The 25,137-nt window shown below is 41.5% G+C and overlaps 1 protein-coding gene across 40 annotated transcripts in view; it reads right to left on the bottom strand.

Annotated features, from left to right (window-relative positions):
* EPB41L2 (erythrocyte membrane protein band 4.1 like 2) overlaps nucleotides 1,064–25,137 on the bottom strand; it is a 212,434-nt gene continuing 188,360 nt past the window's right edge. For 34 of the 40 annotated variants that reach the window (XM_021088293.1, XM_021088255.1, XM_021088313.1 and 31 more), the window contains 3 exons: nucleotides 24,246–24,326; nucleotides 18,725–18,830; nucleotides 1,064–2,307 (listed from right to left, as the gene is read on the bottom strand). In XM_021088293.1, coding sequence (XP_020943952.1) covers nucleotides 18,726–18,830; nucleotides 24,246–24,326 — 186 coding nt within the window. In that variant the 3' untranslated portion in view covers nucleotides 1,064–2,307; nucleotide 18,725. The remainder of the gene's footprint in view (nucleotides 2,308–18,724; nucleotides 18,831–24,245; nucleotides 24,327–25,137) is intronic. The other 6 variants (XM_021088154.1, XM_021088135.1, XM_021088143.1 and 3 more) reach the window with 3 other exon arrangements.

Raw genomic sequence — 25,137 nt, 5'->3', positions numbered from 1 at the left:
GTCTACAGAACATTGTTTTATCTTTTTGCTTTTTAGGGCCACACCTGTAGCATATGGAGGTTCCCAGGCTAGGAGTCAAATTGAAGCTATAGCTTCAGGCCTACACCACAGCCACAGCCACATCGGATCTGAGCCTCCTCTTCAACCTATACCACACAGCTCATGGCAATGCCAGAGCCTCAACCCACTGAGCGAGGCCAAGGGTCAAACCTGCGTCCTCATGGATGCTATCAGATTTGATTCCACTAAGCCATGATAGGAACTCCTACAGAAGATTTTTTTTTTTTTTTTTGGATTTTTACCTTTTCTAGGGCTGCTCCCATGGCATATGGAGATTCCCAGGCTAGGGGTCTAATCAGAGATGTAGCCACCGGCCTACGCCAGAGCCACAGCAACGTGGGATCCAAGCCGCGTCTGCAACCTACACCACAGCTCACAGCAATGCGGGATCCTTAACCCACTGAGCAAGGCCAGGGATCAAACCCGCAACCTCGTGGCTCCCAGTCGGATTCGTTAACCACTGCGCCATGACGGGAACTCCCTACAGAAGATTTTAAATGGAATACACCCTATTGGTCATTTGCTGTACAGTGCTTTTAATGTTTAAAAGAAAATTCAGCACTTCATCTGATGTGTCTCAGTGAACCATCCCAATTAGACACGGATGCAGCCTCAGCAGAGCCTGCTCTGCCCAACACATTAAGGCCCAGTAGACTGCAGATGGTATGCAAAACTGAAGCAGAGGAGGAGCTTTCAGATGGTACAGCTAAAATATTTCCCGAAACAAAACAAAAAATACACGAAGAAAACAAACAAAAATATCCTGCGGAGACTCTGTAAAAGCTGGGGTGGATTATGCCACCAGGCAGAAGGAATTGGCACTCTAAACAGCAGATCTGCAAACATTCAACAATGTTTTAGTCATCTGAAAATGGTGAGGCTGGCGGCAGCAGCAAATTAGAAAAGATCTGAATAACAGATCTCAAAACGCTACATTCCGCCAAATATGACGGTGTGACCCGGGTTTATTTTTGCAAACCTTCATAAAAAGGGAGCTGACAAGTTTAGAGAATAAACAAACTTTATTTTATAACAGTATTACAGAAAGCAAAATATCATTTAATACAACTTGAAGCTGCTAGGTAGCTAATCTTGGCATTCTAATTATACACAGGGGCAAAGCAAGGGAAAGAATGTTCAATACAGTTAATAAGTCCCTAGCAGGTTATCTGGTGTCAGCTTTAAACGGCACAGTTTTCTTACAACCGTCACAAACACCGCCATAGCCTTCCTCCTCTCCTGGCCTCCTCACCCCTGCATGAATCATCACACTACCTGAAAGTGATACACCTGCTCAATAACAAAAAAGGTCAGTTTCACATGGAGACAGGAGGTTTAACACAAAGCAAGTGCTCTACACGAGGGTTCAAATAATGGAAAGTATTGAAGTTTGGACATGTTAAGAAAGAAAGCACTAAGGTTTTAAGCTGCCTGAATGATTTAGCGAGAGGGAAGAGATGTTTTTCTCCCCCTCCGGTGGCTGGAGTGCTGCTGAAGAGCCTGTGTCTGAGAAGCATCGGCACTGTGGTGCGACAGGGTCTCTAGCACAGTGCGTGGTCAGTGAACTTCTGCGTAATTCTCCAGTCTGGAGACTCCCGGACTTTCCGCTAAAAGTAAAAAGTCACAGGACTGGAAAGTCAAAAGGGTTCAGTATCAAAAATATCCCCAACGAAATTCTCCAACACTAGAAAATTTTCTTGATGTAAGAAATGCTTTTAAATCTGCATTAATATTTTCTCATACAGTATATTTACGGCAATCTGAAAACTCTGTAAATATTTACTTGTAAGAACTCCGTGGGAAGAATTTGGAAAGAAGGAAAGCTACTATCTAAATTAGTCACAGAGTTTCCTTTCCGCACAACAGCACCTGTTCAAGCGAACAGCACCTTACCAGCTTGGGCTGGCTTTGTTCACTATCATTTGATCAAAATGAGTTGTAAAAAGCAGGTAGTTGTACACAAAGTAAACAGAAAACAAAAACAAAACTATCAGAAAAAAAAAAGAAAGAAAGAATCAAGAATATTTAGGAGTGGTTATAAAACAAAACAATATATTAAAATGCGTGGGAATGGTATAGACCAGAGCTGTTAAGGTAAGGTTTGGTGTTGGCATTTTAATTCTTCAGGCTTCTGGCCATTGTTAACAGTCGTATAAATTTGCTGGAGCAGTGGTGGCATTAAGACTTGGAATGGTCAAAATTCTTCCGGTTCACAAAGTTGAATGTTGTGGTCTAAAAAGAGGATATCTAAGAGGACAAAAAAAGACAAAAAAGATAAAGCTTAGGACAAAGGCTTGGAGGAGAAACGTTAAGATTCATCAAATTCCAAATCAAGTCATCAACAGTTACTATCTGCCTGTTTCTACAGTAAATAGTACTTTACCAGGAGATAAGCAGGAGAGTCTGATCCATCCCTGAAGGCCTTAAAATATCTGGAGGATATTTTATTCATTTCAATAAATGAGGAAATGATGGTGCACTGACCCTGTAAGAGAAGTTTTAAGAAGGCAGCTGTTCCTATTTCAACTTGGTCGGGATTTTTGGCAAATGATAGGCGCTTAGAGAAGACGGTGGAGGGCAGTCATGACTGCGCTTTCCAAGAGACACACTGGTACCAAGGTCAATCAGAACGTACACGCTCTTGGTTAGATAAAATTAAATCTTGTTTTAATGAAACAAGTCCCTATCAATTAGATGTATCAACCTCTTGATTATTCAGGACAGACTTGCTAATTAATCAAATTCGTTGTTTCCCCAATGGTTGTTTGCTTTAGGCTGTTTCATTACTCAACAGTACTTCTGCTTGATGCTAGTCAGAGGGGGAAAAAAAAATCAAAGGGGAGGGAGTGGGATGGATTGGGAGCTTAGGGTTAATAGATGCAGACTATGGCCTTTGGAATGGGTTAGCAATGAGATCCTTCTGTGTAGCACTGGGAACTATGTCTAGTCACTTATGATGGAGCTTGATAATGTGAGAAAAAAGAATGTACACATGTTTGTGTAACTGGGTCACCATACTGTACAGTAGAAAATTGACAGAACACTGTAAACCAGCTATAATAGAAAAAAAAATAATTATATAAAAAATTAAAAAAAAAAACAAATCAGTGGAGAAAATAGTCTTTTTTAAAGTTAGTAATCATGAAGAGAAAGGTGGAGGGGCTGTAAAGATGATTGGTTAAACCTACCAATCAACCTGTACTAGGGAGTTAGATGACCTTCAGTCCTGCTGTCTATTCTTGTTGGTTGGGAGCTGAGAGCTCTGGTTTTTTGCTTAGTGAATATGTACCACTGAACACAGCTTCACCTTGCCTGGGCTTATGTTACAGAAAAAGCACCCCTCACCTTACCACTTCCTGGAAATCTACAGAAAGAATGAAGCTTTAGGATTTTCTCCATTTCCTTCCTTTTTCTTTTTAAAGTCTGAATTCTACCTCATACACACAGAAATCTGGATTCCTGGTCAATGTAAATTGACAAATATTAATTATTGGCATTAATTCAAACTGCTTTCACTTTTTTTTTTTTTTTTTTTTTTTGTCTTTTTGCTATTTCTTTGGGCCACTCCCACAGCATATGGAGGTTCCCAGGCTAGGGGTCGAATTGGAGCTGTAGCCCCTGGCCTACGCCAGAGCCACAGCAACGCAGTATCCCAGCCGCATCTGCAACCTACACCACAGCTCACAGCAACGCCAGATCCTTAACCCACTGAGCAAGGGCAGGGATCGAACCCGCAACCGCATGGTTCCTAGTGGGATTCGTTAACCACTGTGCCACGACGGGAACTCCTGCTTTCACTTTTGACAGTGTCTTAACATTCACCTTGAGTCTGGATGTGGTTATACCTGTTAAATACATGAGTTATACTAATTTTGGTCGAGTAAACCCAAACCCAAACCCAAATGACTACTTTCTTGCTTCAGTTTCCCAACCCTAAACTATACAATGTCAGTGAACATTTCTAACTACTAAAGTCGTATGAGTTCCCCTCTTTTGGCCAAAGTGAGAATAGGTCAATGTAGCTATTTTATCTATTTTAGGCTGAATTCTATGTCTAAATTTTTGAAGGATACACACTGATTGCCTGCTTTGCACCTTAAGTCTTTACAGAGGGCCCAGAACATTCTTAAATTTATCTTTCTTGGATCCTTGAAGAGCAGAGGGAAATCAGGCCAGTTCAAGGACAGTTCTACAGAGCCAGCTGGAAAAGCACGACCTCAGAGTTTCCAGGGACAGGGGCTCACATGTTCTCATCTCAAGCATGTTTTACTCCAGAAACAGATTCAACAAAGAGCAAATGTGTACTTAAAAAAAAAATCATTACAATGATGAGTAGTAAATCCAGAGGGGGGGGTCTCAATAAAAATGCCCCTTTTACACAAAATAATGAAAATAATGCAAAAAACATAACTTTTAAGATTAATGGAGAGTCAAGTACAGTGATATCAAGGCAGTGATATAGCTTGAGATTTTGAAGAGTAAATTTTTTATGTAAGGTACAATGCAACTATTTCCTTAAAAATAATGAGGTCCATGTGTGTACTCAAGTGTGAAGTTCAGTTTTAAATAAGATAGTTTGTGAATTTCAGTTATTCTAATGCTAAACTTTTATTCTTCCTTGGTTCTCAATTTGCATATTTGATTTTAATCTTTACATAGAATTTCCAAAGGAAGGAAGGAATAGAATTTCCATTGTAAGAATATAAAATCCAACAGCCAAAATACAAGTATGACACATTTCTATTTAATCAGACTAGGAAATAATCAAATCTTACAATATCTGTATTACCACCATAATTTAGATATGCCATTTCTCAGAGTGTGGTCTGCAGACCGTGAGGGTCATCACGGCTCTTTCAAGGGGTTACGAAGTCAAAGCTATTTTTCATAATCATTCTAAGACACTATTTGCCCTTGTTGAGGTGTGAACATTTTCAACGGTGATGCAAAAATAACATGAGTAAACCTGTTGGCATCTTAGCACAGGTCAAGTCAGTGATACCACATTGAACTCGAAGTCACTGAATTCTTTACCAGAAAGCCAACAAGCCTTGATGAAACAGAAACAAATATTAATTTCCTTACGTCTCCACCCTGGAGTACATCTTTTTAATATTCTGTGTGATGAACAGGAAGTACGCATAAGACATTCCTGCTGCATACAGAAGCACAGTGGATGTCTAGGAGGAAAGCGGATCTGTATGAATGTTTGAATTGTGAGTTAAAGATGCTGTTTTCATTAAACACCTTCTTTACTTGAGAGAATTACTGACAAACTATGTTGCTCAATTTGGATATCTGGCAGGCATTTTCTTGAAAATGAGATGAGCCTGTCACTTCAAGGAAAACAATTGACAGAACTTGCTGCCAATGATGAAATTCAAGCTTTTTGTGTGAAAATTATAATATTGGAAAATGTGTTTTGGCCACCAGGAATTTGATAGCTTTCCAATACTTAGAGGCTCCTTTCTTTAGCTAGATCAGTGTTGACCACTAATCTTTTTTTTTTTTTTTTTTTTTTGTCTTTTCCAGGGCCACACCTACGGCATATGGAGGTTCCTAGGCTAGGGGTCTGATCAGAGCTGTAGCTGCCAGCCTACATCACGGCCACAGCAACGCAGGATCTGAGCCTCGTCTGCGACCTACACCACAGCTCATGGCAACGCCAGATCCTTAACCCACTGAGCGAGGCCAGGAATCGAACCTGCAATCTCACAGTTCCTAGTCGGATTCATTTCTGCTGCAACACAACGGTAATGCCATAAGTCAATTAAATATTTTCACTTTCAGGAGATTTCCCCCGGATTTCTATTTGTTCAAAAACAAACAAAAAAAGCTTGTTTCAGCCTCTCATGGCTGCAGCTGTTTCTCCTAAAGAGGAGGTTTTAGGAAGAGCATCTTCTTTCCCTCTCATGCTAGAATGCTGAAGCTCTTTCAGCTTTTCAGTCAATTAGGGAAAGTTAAGGAAAGGGAGAGCTGTCAGTGATTCCAGCAGGCTGATTAAATGGTCTTTCTTTAAAGCTATATGTTAGCTAATAATATTTTTATGGATTTTCACATGTGATATTTCATTTCTGGGTTTGCTTACAAATCCAATTCAATTCTACTCTTAAAGACAGAGATGCCCAGTTCAGTTTCCCTATTAATAATTGCCTGAATCAGGAGTTCCCGCCGTGGTGCAGCAGAAACAAATCTGACTAGGAACCATGAGGTTGCGGGTTCGATCCCTGGTCTTGCTCAGTGGGTTAGGTTGCAGACACGGCTCAGATCTGGCGTTGCTGTTGGTCTGGCGTAGGCTGGTGGCTACAGCTCTGATTAGACCCCTAGCCTGGGAACCTCCATATGCCGCAGATGGGGCCCTAAAAAAGACAAAAATAATAGTAATGATAATAATAATAATAATTTCCTGAATCAGTATAATGGTTTCCTTATAGGGTATTTCATTCAACCTAGCTGCCTTTCAGTCAATTCTACACACTACACATCTTACTGAGGGATAGTTTTAAAATGTTCTTCCCACAATGAGATATCCCATGCAGATGACCTACAGAGCAAAACCTAACTAAGGAGTTAAAGCCTAACATGGAGTGTAGCTCCCTTTGCAATTCACCTTTGACAAATCTTCCCAGCCGTGCTGGGAACTCAACACCGGCCACAAGGTAGGATTTGCCCTTCCTAATGTCCATCCCGTGGTTTTCCTTCATGCTCTTTCCTCTCTGCCTGACCCCGTGTGTTCAAATTCTCCTCGCAGTCTGCACACAGAAGCTTTCTTTCTGTCTTTTTGTGGGGGAGATCTTCTCTGAATCAGAAACAGTTTCTGATCTTCTCTGAATCTCTGCCAATCAGAAACATTTTCTCCTGTCAACTTTTATAGGCCTTTATATAAGCTTCTCTTAAAATACTATTTTTTTTCCCCTACGTTATTTGCACACCTGGTTCCTATGCATTTATCCTTTCTTGCAACTACCAAAGTTGAACATGGTGTGTTCACAAATACACATTGATGAACCCACGGATGAAGTATTAGGGATCTGCAAGGCAAGATGGAAGAGCAGGGCCTTGGGGGGGGTGGGGGGGGAATGAGCAGAATTGTATTTTATCTCCAGGAACAAAGCACTGCTGCTCATCTTTACCATTAGTTCCATCTGCTGATTTAAGTGGGAAATTTTCAGGTTCATTTTTCTGGTCTTTTTTTTTTTGGTGAATAACTACTTCTGCAATATCCTAGGAGGACTCTTAGATCTTAAAACAAACAAACAAACAAGCAAAAAAACCCACAAAAACAAAACTGGTTCTCCCAAACCTGTGACGCTCTCACAAAGACTTCTCAGTGCACTTTGTGTTTGGCCCAAAAGCTAGAGGAAGGTCTTCTGGTTCACTCACTCTGCTAAATTCACATCTTGTGAGAACTTGATCTGAAAGCACTGCACAAAATCTTAAAGCTTCTTTTAAATAACAAAGGGACTGCAGTAAGATTACATTCAATATACTTTATTCTAGCTAAGCCTTTGCCAATCCTAGGTTCCTAAGTAGAGATGAGAAAAATTTCTCTGTAGCCTAAAATAAAAGTTGTGCTTAAAAACACACACACACACACAGTAATGAAACTCTTATCTTTTAGAAAAACACCTTGGAACTTTATCACTTAGTGTTTTGTTTTGTATTTTCCTTAAAAAGGAAGGTTTGTGGGGCTCAAAAGAATTCATCTCTAGACCCAACTCCCTCTCTTATTATTAGTTAACATTTTTTCTTACCTCTTCAGCATCTAGTAAGCTGTTTTATACTTACAGGACATCTCAGTTTGGAATAGCCACATTTCAAATGCTTAATGGCTACCATACTGGACAGAACAGGACTAGAGGCCCACTTGCTCTAGTGCTAAACTATTTTGATGCATGAAACTTAAATAAATATAGGGCCAACATGTCCTTGGAATATAATCCTCGTGAGCACAGGAGTAGCTTAAAAACATACACACAGACTTATTAATTCATTTCCACAGAAAAATGTTCTCCTAATCCACCCACAAATTTATAGGTCAATTTAAAATTACTAGGTAAAAAACAGTATCTGGAATAACGAACATTAGATAAGTTCTTAAAACAAATGAAACTGTACTATGATATACTCTACTACATATGGATGGTATTTTATGATTCGTGCATAGAAGTGACCTATGGCAAATTACTTTTATCTCTAGGATTCCGCTTCTGTGTAAAAACGGTGGGGGGAAGAGAAGATGCTCTAAATGCAGTTTTAAATTAAACATTCCTTTAATTTCCACACTCTGAAGTACACCCTGCATTAGGATATAATAAAGCCATGATCAACAGCCTTCACACTGCCCAGAGGCTGGGTGCGTGATGTGTAAGTAGGGAGACCTGGGTACCAGGACCTCATCGTGAAGACAGGAGAAGGAAGAGGTGCTGATGACTTGGAAACCTCTCCCTCCCCTAAAGCAGCAGCACCCACTGAGCCAAGGGAGAGAAAGCAGGCTCAGTGCTATCACAGCCTCGGATGTTTCCAGAACCGCTGGATAAGCTTCCCATTTTAAGCATTCAGAATTAAATTCTGTAACATACTATCTGGGCCAAAAAAGCCCCAAAGTCTGGGTATGGCCCCCATGTCTCCAATTTGTCAGTCTTGTCTTGCCCTTTCCCCTTCTTTTTGGTGCCATTTTAAATTCACAATAATAATGACAAATGGGAGAAAATCTGCAGCATTTGTGACTAAGGAGACCAATAACCTTAACTCTGGAAGAGATAAAAAAGGATAAACACCTGACCACTAAATGGACAAAGGGCACAAATGGCAATTCAAAGGAATGCAAATTGTGTTTGTGGGTATGTATATATGTATGTGTAGATACGTGTATTTTGACCTCACTAGCAATGGAAAACAGTAACGATTAAAAAATGTTCTTTCCTGAGTTCCCATCATCGCTCAGTATCCATGAGGACTCGAGTTCGATCCTTGGCCTTGTTCAGTGGGTTAAGGATCTGGTGTTGCCTTGAGTTGTGGTGTAGGTTGCAGATGTGGCTCAGACCTGGTCTGGTATAGGCGGGCAGCAGCAGCTCTGATTGGACCCCTAGCCTAGGAACCTCCATATGCCGGAGGTGCGGCCCTAAAAAGACAAAACAAAACAAAAACCAACAAAAAAAGGTTTTTCCTCACAATTAAAAAAAGGAAGGGGCTAGAGGACAAATGTTCTTCCCTCACTAGAATGGCAAAGATTTTTTAAATGTCTTATAATCTTTAGTGTTGGTGACGGTGGCGGAAATGCGTGTGCTCTGTGAGTGGGGGTCTAACTCTGTAAAACTCCAAGGCGAGCAAAAGGTCAAACAGAAACCTTTGGTGGCACTCCAACTCTAATCTTTTTTTTTTTTTTTTTAATCTTTTTGCCTTTTCTAGGGCCGTACCCGTGGTATATGGAGGTTCCCAGGCTAGGGGTCCAATCAGAGCTGTAGCTGCCAAGCCTACACCACAGCAATGTGGGATCTGCGACCTACACCACAGCTCATGGCAGCACCAGATCCTTAACCCTCTGAGCAAGGCCAGGGATCAAACCCACAACCTCATGGTTCCTGGTCAGATTCGCTAACCACTGAGCTATGACGGGAACTCCCTCTAATTTTTAAAAATACCTGTCCTAGAGAAACAATGAAATTAGAGCCCCCAAGTGTACACACAAGTATAATCTTTGCAGCTCTGAGTTTACTTGTGAAAACTGAGGAATAAGCTAAACACCCATTAACCGGGGTCAAGTAAACCATCCTGCATCCATTCAATGGCTGCTGAAAAATGACAAGATGATCAGAAGCAAAGTTTTCTACAGTGTGCTGTGAGGTGGAGAAAAAAGCTGGATACATGACAGAATCAACAGGACCCGTCTACATAAATAGAGGTGTGAGAACAAGTGTGTGAGTGTGTCTGAGTATGTGTTCACATGCATAGGCTGTGAAAAGGGATTATCTCTAGGAGCAGAGGAATTACGGGTGATGTACATTTTCTACCATCTCTCACTTTAAAAAAATTATAACCACCTCTGTTTTTTTTATTGCAAGAAAAAAAAATATGTACAGCTTCATTTGTAAAAACAATAGTCAACAGTAATTTTGTCCCAGAGCAAACCCTGGGAAATTAGTGACTGGCAGGTGCTAACATAGGCACATCAGCAGGGGCACCTAGCGCCTCTTCCACTGTGTGGTTCAAATATATGATAGCACCTGCCAGATTTATAAATGTTAAACAGAACATTCCACAGTATTCCAGAGTGAAAACTGGCAGAGCCTAAAACTCACTAAATCCAAAATGGCTTTTCATTTCTATGTAGAAGGCTTCACTTTAGGTTTGATTAAGCTACATCATAAACTAAACTGTAATAAAATGCTAATTTTAGGTATGAGACTAGTACAGGTAGGCAAATACAATAAAAATGCAATGGAACTGAAATTGATATGCCTGAAATACCCCTGGCTTCTAAACTGAAAAGATTCATCTGGAAGCCTACAGGCTGGTGCTTCTCTTTCAAGGCAGGGAGATGCCAGCAGTAAATGAGGAGCTGGTGATAAGCTAAAGATCCGTTCAGCCAATGTTCTCCTTTGCTCCTGTCAAGCAGTCAGACAGCTAATGCCAATTCCCTGGATAGCTTTGCAAGTTCATTCTGAGACTACGAACATCGTCCTGACTTTGAAATGTTCGTCTGAACACACCATTAGCTTGTTTAGAAACTGGTGTTCATGGACGCACCCGAACACAGGAAGCAATGCCACTAACCGAGAGTCATCTATTGTGGGTTGGGGACTGAACTCAGGGTCTATCTCACAGGCTCAAAGGGATGATGGGCTTTAGTCATCACTGCACTAGCTCTGGTGGCTCTGCCAGACCTAATGTAACACTCCCTGTCTTCTCAGATAGAGGCAGGCAAGATGGAGAGAAAAACAAAAGGCCCAATTACTATGTTTTCTGCTTCTTGAAAACACTCCCCAGGAAAATCCTGTTTCCTCCACCTGGGACAGGCCCCCTTCCCACTAGAGACTGCAAGAGCCCCAGGTTGCCAACAATTCCAAAGGACACATGCATCCGACTTCTTTGCTATATTTAATGAGTGATTGCGCTCTCCTTCTTGGAGTTAGCTTCCTGCAGTTTTTGTGCACCTTTCCTCTTTTCTTCCTACCTTCCTGACTTCTGACTCCTCCTCTTCAGGTTCTCTGCTCCCCAGGCCTTCACTCTGTGACCTGGCCCTGGGCAGCATCACTCAGAGCAAAGCTTCCTCAGTAGATGACATGTCCAGGTGAACTTCAAATCTCCACCTTGTGCTCCGAAGTCTGCTGTGCACTCTCTCCAAGCTCTTGGCTACTTTCCAGACTGCTCCACGGAGACATTTCACGAGCATCTCAACCTCAACATCCCCAGGGTAGAAAACTCTCAATTTTCACTTGATTCTTAAGAGCAAAACGGGCTGGCTCATGGCTGGCTGACCTTCTATGTTACCAAAAAATCCTTGTAACCTGCCTAACAAAACCCTTCTGTAAATTCTATCATCCTTAGTTTACAGATGAGAGAACTGAGGCATGGGGAAAGGAAATAACCTGCCCACACTGCACATCTATGAAGCAGATTTGAATGCAGTAAATCTGCCATGTTACACTTCCTCTTAACACTCAGACTAGCTGGTAAATTTCCAGTTAACCATGTCATGTGTGTGCAGGTGTAAGACAGAGCCTTATACACTTACTTCCAAACGTCCACTATAATTCCATGACAGGTGGTCTCTTAGAGTGCAACAGAACAACAAAAAATGCACTTTTGCTTTAAGATACCTAAACTGAGAGGACTGGCCCTAGTGCATACGACATGAGAAAAATGAAACTCTATGCCTGATGTTACAGGTACTGTCATCGCCCCATCTGCCCCGGCCAGAAACCTGGGCGTTATCTGGGATTTCCCCTGCTCCTCCACCCTCCCAGCTCACTAACTTCCATATCCTCATGCAAACAATCAGCAAGTCACAAACCATCTCCTTACTGTCTCTCAAATAAAAGGCGTAAACCACAGCTTCTCAGGATGAGTTTCAGCCCCTGGCTTGGTTTCTAAGACACTCTGTCATTGGGTCTCTGCCCCTCGGCTGCCTTCACTTCCCATCACTCCCCTACAAGCTTCCTGCAAGCCAGGTGCACCTGATGTTGCACTGTTCCAGGAGGGTTGGGGTCACAGTGCCAGATCCTGCCAGAAGCGCCCCTTCCACACCTTCCTTTGCTGACCTAACTCCCACTCATGTGATGCTCAGGTGAGAAGCCATCTGATGCCTCATCCCAATTTAGCAATCTTGACCTTTTCTTCCCACCAAACTCAGTCCAGGACCTATCACAAAACTCAGGGCTCTATTCTGCCACCACTGCTTCAGTGTCTGAGTACAGACCTTACTTGATTTGGAATCTTTATAGTAAAACAGGAGATGATTCCTAATGAGCATTCCATAATATTTATCAAATGAACAACAAAAAAGAATAAATTGAGTGAAAAGATGAGAGGCTGCTCCTCCATCATTTCATCCTTTGGCTGCTCGATGCTTTCAGACGAGATCAGGCGTGTTCATGGTGGTATGGCCGTAGACTGCTCGATGCTTTCAGATGAAAAGGAGGTTCCTTCACCTTTTTATCCAACATCAGGGGTCTGAGAGGCTCACATGAAGTCTGGGTTCAGAGAGGTAATGATTTTGGCTGAAGCAGAGTCGCAAGCCCCTCTCCCGGGGTTTATTCTCTATGAGACTACACAGACACCACCCCCACCCCGACCCCAGTGAGATGGGCTCTTCTCCCTCCTTTGCAGGATGGGCCATTCTAATGCTGGCAAGGTCAGTAACACTTGTGTCCACTAGAGGGCTCGTTAATATGCATTTAGCATTAATAGGCAGGAGGGGGCTGCCCTTATGAGGGCATTAAAGGGCTACAAAGAATTAGGGAAGTGCTCCCCTGAAGCATGTGTTTTTTTCTCAGGAGCTGCATTTAGCTCCCCTGCCACACAGCTGCTGGGGGAAGCAGCAGGTTCAGTCCTCAAGGACAGGCTGTTCTTTGCCCATCTTTCTGTGTGCTCCCCTTCCCCCTACTTTCAATGCTTGATCAAAAGCTTCGAGCTACCTCAAAGAAACAGGTCAGGTCACAACAGGAGGAGACCTTGTCCCACCTGAAAAGGGAGACAGAGCAGACAGACGGCAAATAGCTCTCTCTTCTCGTCTGATGTTGGGTACCATTCCCATCCCGCTCTTGGCCGCCACCCACCTGCTGCCCCTGGGACTCCAGCAGGGAAGCCAGAGAGCAGCTGAAGCAGTAGAGACACTTCGTCCCCAGCCCCAACAGTCATCAGCAGAGAAAAATCCTCAAGAACAAGCTTGGGCGGTGAGAGTGGAGGTGATAAAATGACACTGAGACACTGAGGTGGCTCCTGCTCATCCTTCAGATAGCAACTCAAACTTTGTTTCTCAAGTAGCAGGTTAATGGTTCAAAGCTCCCAATTTTGTTCTCTCATTGTTTCCTCCAGAGTACTCATCAGATTTGCAATGACATTTTGTTGGTTGATATTTACACCTCTCCTCCTGGAGTGGATCCTTCCTGAGGAAGGGGGTCATGACTGTGTTGCCTACAAGCAGACAATCTGAATCCACACACCTAAGCCCTCAGCACACTGGCACTTGTTAAGTCTTTTTCAATGAATGAAAATGTACTTTCCAAATGTATCTAGACTTGCATGTAACACACCAAGTCTGAGGTAAAAATATATTTGCTTGTGTTAAACTTTTAAATGATTTCTGCCTGTAGGCCCTCTGAACATCCTGTGTTGAAAACAGCATCTCAAATATAGAGTAAGGTGGCTAGATATAAGACCAATATTGACAAATAAACGGTATCTCCCTTTACCAGCAACAGCTACAAAAGATCTATGAAACCTTCCTTTGGTAACATATTATTCAGCTGTATTGAAAAACATTAAAGGAGAGCTATGTAAACGGAGAGGTATTTTACATTTGTGGAAAAGACAATAATGTCATAAAGGTATAACTCACCATACCGAGTTACAGAGCAGATGCAACTCCAATTAAAATGTGATAGGGTTTATCTTAGAACCTAACAATCTGATTCAAAAATTTATATGGAACAGAAGGAGCCCAGAATGGCTAAGATACTTCTGAAGAAAAAGAACACAACTGGTGATTCTTATTTTAAAGCTACAGTAATTAAGGCAGTACGGCACTGGAGCAGGGATGGGCACACGGACTGATGGGAACGAGTGTGCCCGGAAACACACCCACATGTGTAACTTGGTATCTGACCCGTAGACTAGAGGGGGCAAGGATAGACTCCTTAATAAACAGGGCTGGGACACTGGCAACTTACAGAGGAAACAAATAAATCGCTTTCTAATCACACAGAAAAAAATTCTGATACTTTAAGGATTGATCCATAAAAGGCAACACTAAGGAGATGGGATTAAGATGGTGGAGTAGAAGGTCTGGAGCACCTTCTCTCATAAAAGCAACAAAATTATAACCAACTGCTAAACAACTTTCAACCAAAGAGACTGCAAACTATCAAACTCATTCTATGAGGCCACCATCACTCTGATACCAAAACCTGACAAAGATACCACAAAAAAAAAGAAAACTACAGGCCAGTATCTCTGATGAACATAGATGCAAAAATCCTCAATGAAATACTAGCAAACCAAATCCAACAATCCATTAAAAGGATTGAACACCATAGTCAAGTGGGATATATTCCAGGATGCAAGGATTTTTTTAATATCTGCAAATCAATCAGTGTGATAAACCACATTAACAAACTGAAGAATAAAAAGCATATGACCCTCTCAATAGATGCAGAAAAAGTCATGGACAAAATCCAACAGCCACTTCTGTTTAAAAACCCTCCAGAAAGTGGGCATAAAGGAAACCTACCTCAACATAATAAAGACCATATATGACAAACCCACAGCCAACATCTTTCTTAATGGTGAAAAGCTGAAAGAATGCCTGCTAAGATCAGGAACAAGCCAAGGATGTCCACTGTCACCACTACTATTTGACATCATTTTGGAAGTTCTAGACACAAGAAATAAAAGGATTCCAAATTGGAAAGGAAGAAGTAAAACTACCACTATTTGCAGATGACATGATACTAGAAAAATCCTAAAGATGCTACCAGAAAACTGTTAGAGCTCATCAATGAATTTGGTAAAGTTGCAGGAAACAAAATTAATACACAGAAGTCAACTGCATTTCCATATGCTAACAATGAAAGATCAGAAAGAGAAATTAAGGAAACAATGCCATTTACTATTGCATCAAAAAGAATAAAATACTTAGGAATAAACCTACCTAAAGAGACAAAAGACCTGTACTCTGAAAACTATAAGATGCTGATGAAAGAAATCAAAAATGACACAAACAGATAGAAAGACATACCATGCTCTTGATTGGAAGAATCAATATGAATCAAAATGACTATAATACCCAAGGCAATCTACAGATTCAATGCAATTCCTATCAAATTTACCAAGGACATTTTTCACCAAACTAGAACAAAATATTTGTTTGGAGGCACAAAAGACCCAGAATAGCCAAAGCCATTCTGAGAAAGAAAAACAGAGCTGGAGAAATCAGGCTCCCTGACTTCAGACTATACTACAAAGCTACGGTCATCAAAACTGTATGATACTGGCACAGTAACAGAAATATAGATCAGTGGAACAGGATAGAAAGCCCAGAATTAAACACAAGCACCTATAGTCAACTAATCTATGAAAAAGGAGGCAAGAATATACAATGGAGAAAAACACAGTCCTTTCAGTAAGTGGTGCTGGGAAAACTGGACAACAACATGTAAAAGAATGAAATTACAATACTCCCTAACACCATACACAAAAATAAATTCAAAATGGATTAAAGACCTGAATTTAAGACCAGGTAGTATAAAACTCTTAAAGGAAAACTTAGGCCAAACACTCTCTGACATAAACCACAGCAATATCTTCTCAGATCCACCTCCTAGAGTAATGACAATAAAAAAACAAAAATTAAACGGGACCTAATTAAACTTAAAAGTTTCTGCACAGCAAAGGAAACCCTAAACAAAATGAGACAACCCACAGAATGGGAGAAAATATTTGTGAATGAAGCAACTGACAAGCGATTAATCTCCAAAATTTATAAACACCCCTGCAGCTAAATACCAAAAAAAAAAAAAAAAACCCATCCAAAAACGGTCAGAAGATCTAAACAGAAAATTCTCTAAAGAAAACATTCAGATGGCCAAAAAACAGATGAAAACATGTTCAACATCACTAATTAGCAGAGAAGTGCAAATCAAAACTACTATGAGGTACCACCTTATACTGGCCAGAATAACCATCATCAAAAATTCTATAAATAATATAAAGAGAGGGTGTGGAGAAAAGGGAACCCTATTACACTGTTGGTGGAATTGTAATTTGGTGCAACCACTGTGGAAAACAGTATGGAGATTCCTCAAAAGGCTAAAAATAGAATTACCATTTGATCCAGCAGGTCCCACGCCTGGGCATCTATCCAGAGAAAACCATGACTCGAAGACACATGTACTCCAATGTTCACTGCAGCACTATATACAATAACCAAGACAAGGAAGCGACCTAAATGTCCATCGACAGAGGAATGGATAAAGAAGATGTGGTACACATACACGATGGAATATTACTCAGCCATAAAAGGGAAAGAACTAATGGCATTTGCAGCAACATGGATGGACCTAGAAATTATCATACTAAGTGAAGTTAGTCAGACAGTGAGACACCAACATCATATGCTATCGCTTACATGTGGAATCTAAAAAAAGGATATAATGAAGTTCTTTGCAGAACAGATACTGACTCACAGACTTTGAAAAACTTATGGTTTCCAAAGGAGACAGGTTGGGGGTTTGGGATGGAAATGCTGTAAAACTGGGTTGAGAGGATCACTGTACAACCATAAATACAATAAAATTCACTGAGTTAAAAAATAAATAAACTATGTTTAATGTAGATTTTTGCCAAATTTTCCTCCATGAAATATTACTAATTTACACAGCAGCATAAGTATATTTTTCCTCCTACAACCTCTCCAACCCTGGCTAAACACATAAACTTTTTAAAGCCAGATTTAGAAGTAAAATTTTCATTTGTATTGATTTAAGCAACAGTGAGGCTGAACATATTTCTTAGAAACTAAGAAATTCACTTAGTTTCTACATGATTTACTTGCTAAATCCTCTGCTCATTTTTTCTACTTAAGCATTTACATTTTCTGATGACACATAAGAGTTCTTAATATATTTAGGATATTAATTTTTTCTCTGCCAGGCATACTGAACTTCATCATCACTTACCTGTTTTTTTGTTGTTGGTTTGGTTCACATTTTAAATTTGTGTATATAAGTTCACAATAGCCAGGACATGGAAATAACCCAAATGTCCATCGACAGATGATTGGATTCGGAAGATGTGGTATATATACACAATGGAATACTACTCAGCCATAAAAAAGGATGACATAATGCCATTTGCAGCAACATGGATGGAACTAGAGAATCTCATACTGAGTGAAATGAGCCAGAAAGACAAAGACAAATACCACATGATATCACTTATAACTGGAATCTAATATCCAGCACAAATGAACATCTCCTCAGAAAAGAAAATCATGGACTTGGAAAAGAGACTTGTGGCCGCCTGATGGGAGTGGGAGGGATCGGGAGCTTGGGCTTATCAGACACAACTTAGAATAGATTTACAAGGAGATCCTGCTGAGTAGCATTGAGAACTTTGTCTAGATACTCATGCTGCAACAGAAGAAAGGGTGGGGGAAAGAATGTAATTGTAATGTATACATGTAAGGATAACTTGACCCCCTTGCTGTACAGTGGGAAAATAAAAAAAAATTATAAAAAAAAAAAAGTTCAAAGCAATCCCTTCACGCTTTCTTCTCTGATGTATTTTTTTTTTTCTTTTTTTTCTTTTTTAGGGCCACACCTGTGACATATGAAAGTTCCCAAGCTAGGGTCTGGCTTACGCCACAGCTACAACCACACCAGATCCAAGCCATGTCTGCAACCTACACCAGAGCTCCCGGCAACACCAGATCCTTAACCCACTGAGTGAGGCCAGGCACTGAACCCATATCCTCATGGATTCTCTTCGGGTTCTTAACCCACTGAACCACAACGGGAACTCCTGATATACAATTCTTAGTGTCTAGGTTTAAAAGATTTAACTCATCCCCCCCACTTTGTGCCCCTGCAACAAAAATCCCTCATCTAAAGGAAGGCAATAGCATCTTCCTCAAAGGGTCATTGTGAACATTGAGATAACTTACACTAATGTATTTTGCAAACAGTAAAGTAACACATAAATGTTATTAGCAGATCTCAATACATGGCGGTTATTAATACCATATGACGCCCACTGGTCAACAGAATTTAAAATTAATTACATGCAGGTCACCTAAGCAGACGAACCTGGGGATAATAAAGTCAGAAAGATTATACGGACTGCAGCAGACCGGCACTGACACACATGTGGATTTCACATCCCTGGACAGGTGCGGGAACACAGAACAGTCATAAAGCAAGGCCCAGGACGACAAGGCTCTTACCTTACTCATCCCCCTCCTCCAACTCGGTTTCTTTGTGCACCACCACCCGCGTGACTGACATGTCAGGGTGCTGCTCCCTGGCTTCCCTGATGGCCTGGGCCAGTGCCTGCAGGGTCAGAGACAGCAGAGACCGTGAGCGGAGGAAGAGGCTCCCTTCCTGGGAAGGCAACACACAAGCGGACCCATCACCTGGCAGCCCCCTACAGCCAGGATGGTTTCAATGCTTTATTTGAGGAAGCAGAAAGATTTGAAACGGGCTTCTTGTTCGCTTTAGAGAATGCTTCTAGTTTCCCCAGATTGCCCACTTCTCCAGTCCATTTCCAAATAAGGATGCATGTAAGAGCAACACACTGGCCCTGAATCCCACCCAGCCTGTCGCTCACAGCAAGACATGGAGAAAACACATCTCTAACCTTAGTATCCTCACCTGTAACCCTAGACTAACGCTAAGACTGTAAAGATGATGTGAAGTTTGCTGTATGGATTGAAGGAATGCTGTAAATCATGGAGCCTGGCGTCTGCCCTCCACACTCCACATTCGCGTGGTACCTGCAACTACCTGGTTGGCTCAAACCCCACAGTGCAGGACCAGGCCCTGCTCATCTCTGCCCTCTTGGGCTCTCTGTAATTGCTTGAGGAATGCTGCAGGAAAAGTATCTATTAATTTCTAGGACATAGAACAATGAAAACTGCAAGCAACGATGACCACAATCAGTAAAGCTAATGAAGGGAAAGAGATTCATCTTTAGATAATTCAATCCAGCTCCCTATTTTACAGGTGAAAACACTGAAGGCACAAAGGTGAAGGGGCCTTTCTCAAGGCCATCCTACCAGTGGGCTGCTGGGCAGAAGAAGGACCCAGGCTGCCCTTTGAGGGTGAGAAAGGACTAGGCTGTGAGAAAGCAGACAGGTTTCTTCAGTTTCTCAAGTTTTCTTTAGAAAGTAAACTGTATGCAAGGATTCTGGCAAAGTGGAAAGATCCTATATCTCTGAGGGAAAGATGTTGAAAGAGGTCTTGGGGAGAAAGTAAGAGAAAACTGCACAGAACAACAATCTAGGACAGAACTCTAACACAAAAAAGAAGTTCTACCAGGATAGAGAGCGCTGTATCTCCTAAGAAAAATACGCATTTGACAAGAGCAGAACAATTTTCCTATTGCTCGGTCACCTGCCTTAGGGGACAACTGCATTTCTTGTTTGCATGCAGCAAAGTCTCTGTCAGCTGGAAAGTTACAGAGCAAAAACCCTGAGACTCCTTCCACAAAGAAGGATAAAGCCACCAAAACCTTATCTTTATGCCAAAAAAAATGTTTTCGCAGAACCTCGGATGACACCTGAAGGTGCTTAACACTCTACCAGGGAACGAACTCTGGGTGACCCCCGTGTCAGGGCAAGAGAGAACTCAGACAGGAGAGACCTGGCTTCAATTTGAGCAGCAGCACAAGACAGCCTGGGGAGCAGGAGGGGAGTGGGGAGAAGAGCAGGGATCGGCTCTCTGGGCAGGTCAGAAAGTGCTGCCCTGAACTGACAGCAATAATGCGAATGGGGAAGGGAGTACCAAGCACGGCAGAGGGGTAGGGAGTCAGTGTGTGTGCAGGGAGGGAAGGGGAAGTTGGAGCCATCAATACGGTTGACTCCAGGTTGGTTTGTTGGATCCAGTCTAAGAAAGGACAGCTCTGGTGGGAGCCAATGTGGCTGCAGACAACCTCTCAGATACTCTGACAATGTTCATTACAAAGATCTGCCTACATTAAGCCAGTGCATTTGTTAAAGAGGAAACAAAGATGATACCCCAGGGCAAGGGAGTATGTGTGAAACATGCTTTAATTAGCAGAAAAGTAGGGAAAACCGAAAATTGCTATTACCATCTTCAAACGCATTTGAAATTCGTTTGCCCTTAGTTCCTTTCCTGCCATAACATTGGTATGTGTAATTAAATTTGGGAAAATGTTAATTTATTATGGCAACAATAAAGATGGTGAGAAAACTACCATATTTCAAATCGAGAGGCTGTCTTATTAGAAAGAAATACATTCCTCCATGTCCTTCCTCCCTGGTAAGGAGCTGTCCCCAGCACTGGGTGCAGAAACTGCAAAGCCCGTTTCTACGGAAGCGCGCCTTTTCCAAAACAGAAGAGATCCCCCTTTGTTCTAGATTGCTCAGATGAAGGATTTCCTTCCACTATTAAAATTCTTTTAATGTAGGCAAGGAACCAAAAAAGGGGTCAATGACATTAACGTCAATGCATGATTTTCATCAGTGACTTCCCTTCTTTTTCTTTGCTTTTTTCTGCTTTTTAGGGCCACACCCATGACATATGGAGGTTCCAGGCTAGGGGTCCAATCCGAGCTACAGCTGCCGGCCTACACCACAGCCACAGCAACACCAGATCCGAGCTGAGTCTGCCACCTACACCACAGCTCACGGCAACACCGGATCCTTAACCCACGGATCAAATCCGCATTCTCATGGATCCTAGTCAGGTTCTTTAACCGCTGAGCCATGAAGGGAACTCCCTGCCCCCCTTCACTTTTAAAGAGTTCCATCATCTCATTCCCAGGCTTTAAGGGGAAAGCAAACTCAGCGTGAGCTTCTGAGGACAAGCACACCAGAAGCCACAATTACATTTACTCAAAGAAGTTTAGGCTATCTTATAAATAAACATGAAAACGTTATGAAAAAGGTAAATATATTCTCTTCATCTGATCTCACCTTTAGAATGGGCCGAAGCAATTAACTATAATGAAAATTAAAAAATAAAATGGGCGGAGCATGACATCATACAAACAAGGTGTGCACCCCCACAGTACCAGCTAAAGCTGCAGCCTCATGATTTATTTCTGATGTAACAGTTAGGAATATGTGTTATTTGGGAACGTACTGTGGTTTTAATATTTGCAGTACTATCTAGATTTGAGTTTTCAAGTAAAATAGGACAAAAGAACCCACATAAAATAAAACCTGAGAATAATCCCTCAAGTGAAAAAAATGCCATTTGCAAGCCTGAAAGGGTCTAGTTCAGTGGGAGGACAGAAGAAACAAAGACTGCAAGCTTTTCACTTTCCATCAGGCCACAGAATGTGGGCGCCTGCCCAGTGCACTGCAGGAATTCAGTAAACGCTTGCTTAGCGAGAGTCCCAAAGACAAAAAGAGTAAGAATAGAGTTTGCTAAGACCTGAATAGACATTTCTCCAAAGAAGATATACAGATGGCCAGCAAACACATGAAAAAATGCTCAACATCGCTGAGTATAAGAGAAATGCAAATCAAAACTACCATGAGATACTACCTCACACCAGTCAGAATGGCCATCATTAATAAGTCCACAAATAACAAGTGCTGGAGGGGCTGTGGAGAAAAGGGAACCCTCCTGCACTGCTGGTGGGAATGTAAACTGGTACAGCCACTATGGAGAACAGTCTGGAGATACCTTAGAAATCTATACATAGAACTTCCATATGACCCCACAATCCCACTCTTGGGCATCTATCCGGACAAAACTCTACTTTAAAAGAGACACATGCGCCTGCATGTTCATTGCAGCACTATTCACAATAGCCAGGACATGGAAATAACCCAAATGTCCATCGACAGATGATTGGATTCGGAAGAGGTGGTATATATACACAATGGAATACTACTCAGCCATAAAAAAGGATGACATAATGCCATCTGCAGCAACATGGATGGAACTAGAGAATCTCATACTGAGTGAAATGAGTCAGAAAGCCAAAGACAAATACCACATGATATCACTTATAACTGGAATCTAATATCCAGCACAAATGAACATCTCCTCAGAAAAGAAAATCATGGACTTGGAGAAGAGACTTGTGGCTGCCTGATGGGAGGGGGAGGGAGTGGGAGGGATCGGGAGCTTGGGCTTATCAGACACAACTTAGAATAGATTTACAAGAAGATCCTGCTGAGTAGCATTGAGAACTTTGTCTAGATACTCATGTTGCAACAGAAGAAAGGGTGGGGGAAAAAATGTAATTGTAATGTATACATGTAAGGATAACCTGATCCCCTTGCTGTACAGTGGGGGGAAAAAAAAAACTATATACCTGAAAAGCAAAAAAATAAAGAACACAGTTTGCTTCAACTTAAGGTCAGAGGACCTCAATTGTCCCAGTGAAGAGATGTAAAATAAATCCACTGCATGGGAAGCTAGCGGCTTGGTTTCCACATAGCCAAGTCATTTCCAGGGGTAAACAGGCACGAGGACTAGTCACCGACTCGGAATCTCCACTACTAAGTCAACATTCAGTCAGGACAACCCTTCAACCTCTAATAACTCTCAAGGAATTAAAAAAATACAAATCTATTTCTCTTTGGTCACATATAGCAAGACTTTCTTTCTTTTTAATTTTTATTTTTATGGCTGCACTGGCAGCATATGTAAGTTTCTGGGTCTGGGACTGAATATAAGCCACAGTTGCAACTTAGGTGGCAGCTGCAGCAACACTGGATCCTTTAACCCACTACCCCACAGTGGGAACTCCACATATGATAGTTTTTTTTTATTTAGCCATGCCCACAGCATGTGGAAGTTCCTGGGCCTGCGATCTGACCCGCACCACAGCAGCAACCTGGGCCACTGCAAGGACAATGCTGGATTCTTAACTCACTGCCCCACAAGAGAACTCACTAGCAAGCCTTTCTTAAATGAGAAATTCTGTTTTCTCAAACGCTCTTTCCTAAGTCCAACATTGTATTCAAAGCTAGGTAACTATCATTTATTCTACTCCTCGGCTGGGATGGCCAATTAAACATTTCTGTTTCTTTTTTTTACAAGTTATTATAAAAGGATAACAGCCTTTGAAGTTGAGTTAAGATCACTCAGAAAATAACAAAAAATTCTCATCACTTGGGACCACAGTCTAAAATCAAAGCTACTCTCAAAGTCTACAGCAGTTCCATTCCATCATCCGTTTTTTAAAGACAGGTGCTCTGTTCAAATTAACATTAAATGGAAGCACAATTCTTTAAAAAATTTTTTCTGAACACACGTAACTTTTCACTTTTTAAGAGACCTTAGATTACCTTCTCCCACCTCTCACTAGCTAAATAGCCCAACTTTTCCAAAGCTACTAACAAAACTTGCTAAGTTCTTAAAAGCAGGCATAAGTCAAACTTAGCAGCTTTTCTTATACTTTGGAAGCCAAAGTCATTAAAGTGTCATTAATTTTGTAGTAACAGATGACTTGCCTCTAAATCAGGCCCACATGAATGCCTGATGGTTGCCAAAAACACTCTTGATTATTTTGACCCAAAGGTGCATGTCAAGCCAGCGGGAAATGAAAAGCAACCCATGTTTTTATGCTAATTCAGGGCCAGGAAGGCTGAAAGGACAGGTTGTATCCAGGCTGTGAGGTGTCTTTATGCCAAGCTAAGGAGGTAAATTCATCCAGGAGGTGCTGGGAGAAGGGCTTTGACACAGGAATGCGACATGACGACAGATGCAAAACCTAGAAAATATATATGGGTCAATTTCAGAACCAGAACCGCAGGACTTTACCTGGTCATGGTCAATATCTGCATCTCCTGTGATCACGATGCGCTTCTCAATTCTTGTTTCAGATATCCCACCTTTTACAGTCTAAAGGTCATAAAGAAAAAGAGGGGGCCAGCAATTACTAAAGCATGTTTACCAGAGGAAACAGATGGAGCACACCTAGACCTTCTGATCATCATCAGGCAATGCACACCGAGCAGGGAAGACTGATGTTCTAGAAAGTTATTTTTAAGATCGATAGGAAATCCTGCCGTTCAAGCTGCAGCATCATTCATAAGTACTCCTCAACTGAAAGCAACCTTAAAAACTAACTTACGAGGAAGCAAATGGACAGAACGCTGTAAACCAACTATAACGGGAAAAAATCAAAATCATTTAAAAAAATACATCAAAAAAACTAACTTGTCAGGATTCAGGCGAGATTAAGATGGGACAGATGCAATTTAATCCAAACAGTTTCACTAGAATAATCTGCTACAATTTCCTGAGTTTCTTCACTCCCAATTGGCCAATTTTTAAAAGAAGAGATCAAAGAAGAAATAGTTGTTTGGTAGAGTTTAGGAGGAATTCCAATAATTTAGGCGTCTGGTTTAGGTTTAGGAATTTGCTTGATGATATAGTTCTGACAGCTCGACGGGTATCAAAGAAATCCATTTGGTAATTTTGTCCATTTGGTTTAGTATAAAAATAAAAAAGGGGGGATTTGGATTTGGTTTAAGCTATGCAGGATGGATGAGGGTGATATAAAGATTTCTGTTCAACGTCTGATTTGATTGTGCACGTGGCTGTGCATGTGGCCATGGAACATGATTGAACAAGGTTGTGAGGGGTCCTGGGGGGCAGGGTGACCTGCCACACAGAGTTATTGGCTTGGAGAGAGGGGACAGCCTGGGGC

The sequence above is a fragment of the Sus scrofa genome, chromosome 1 (genome assembly GCF_000003025.6).
Source record: "Sus scrofa isolate TJ Tabasco breed Duroc chromosome 1, Sscrofa11.1, whole genome shotgun sequence".
NCBI classification, from domain to species: Eukaryota; Metazoa; Chordata; class Mammalia; order Artiodactyla; family Suidae; genus Sus; species Sus scrofa.
The sequence above is the reverse complement of the archived record's forward strand: the minus strand, read 5'-3'. Positions and strand labels throughout refer to the sequence as shown.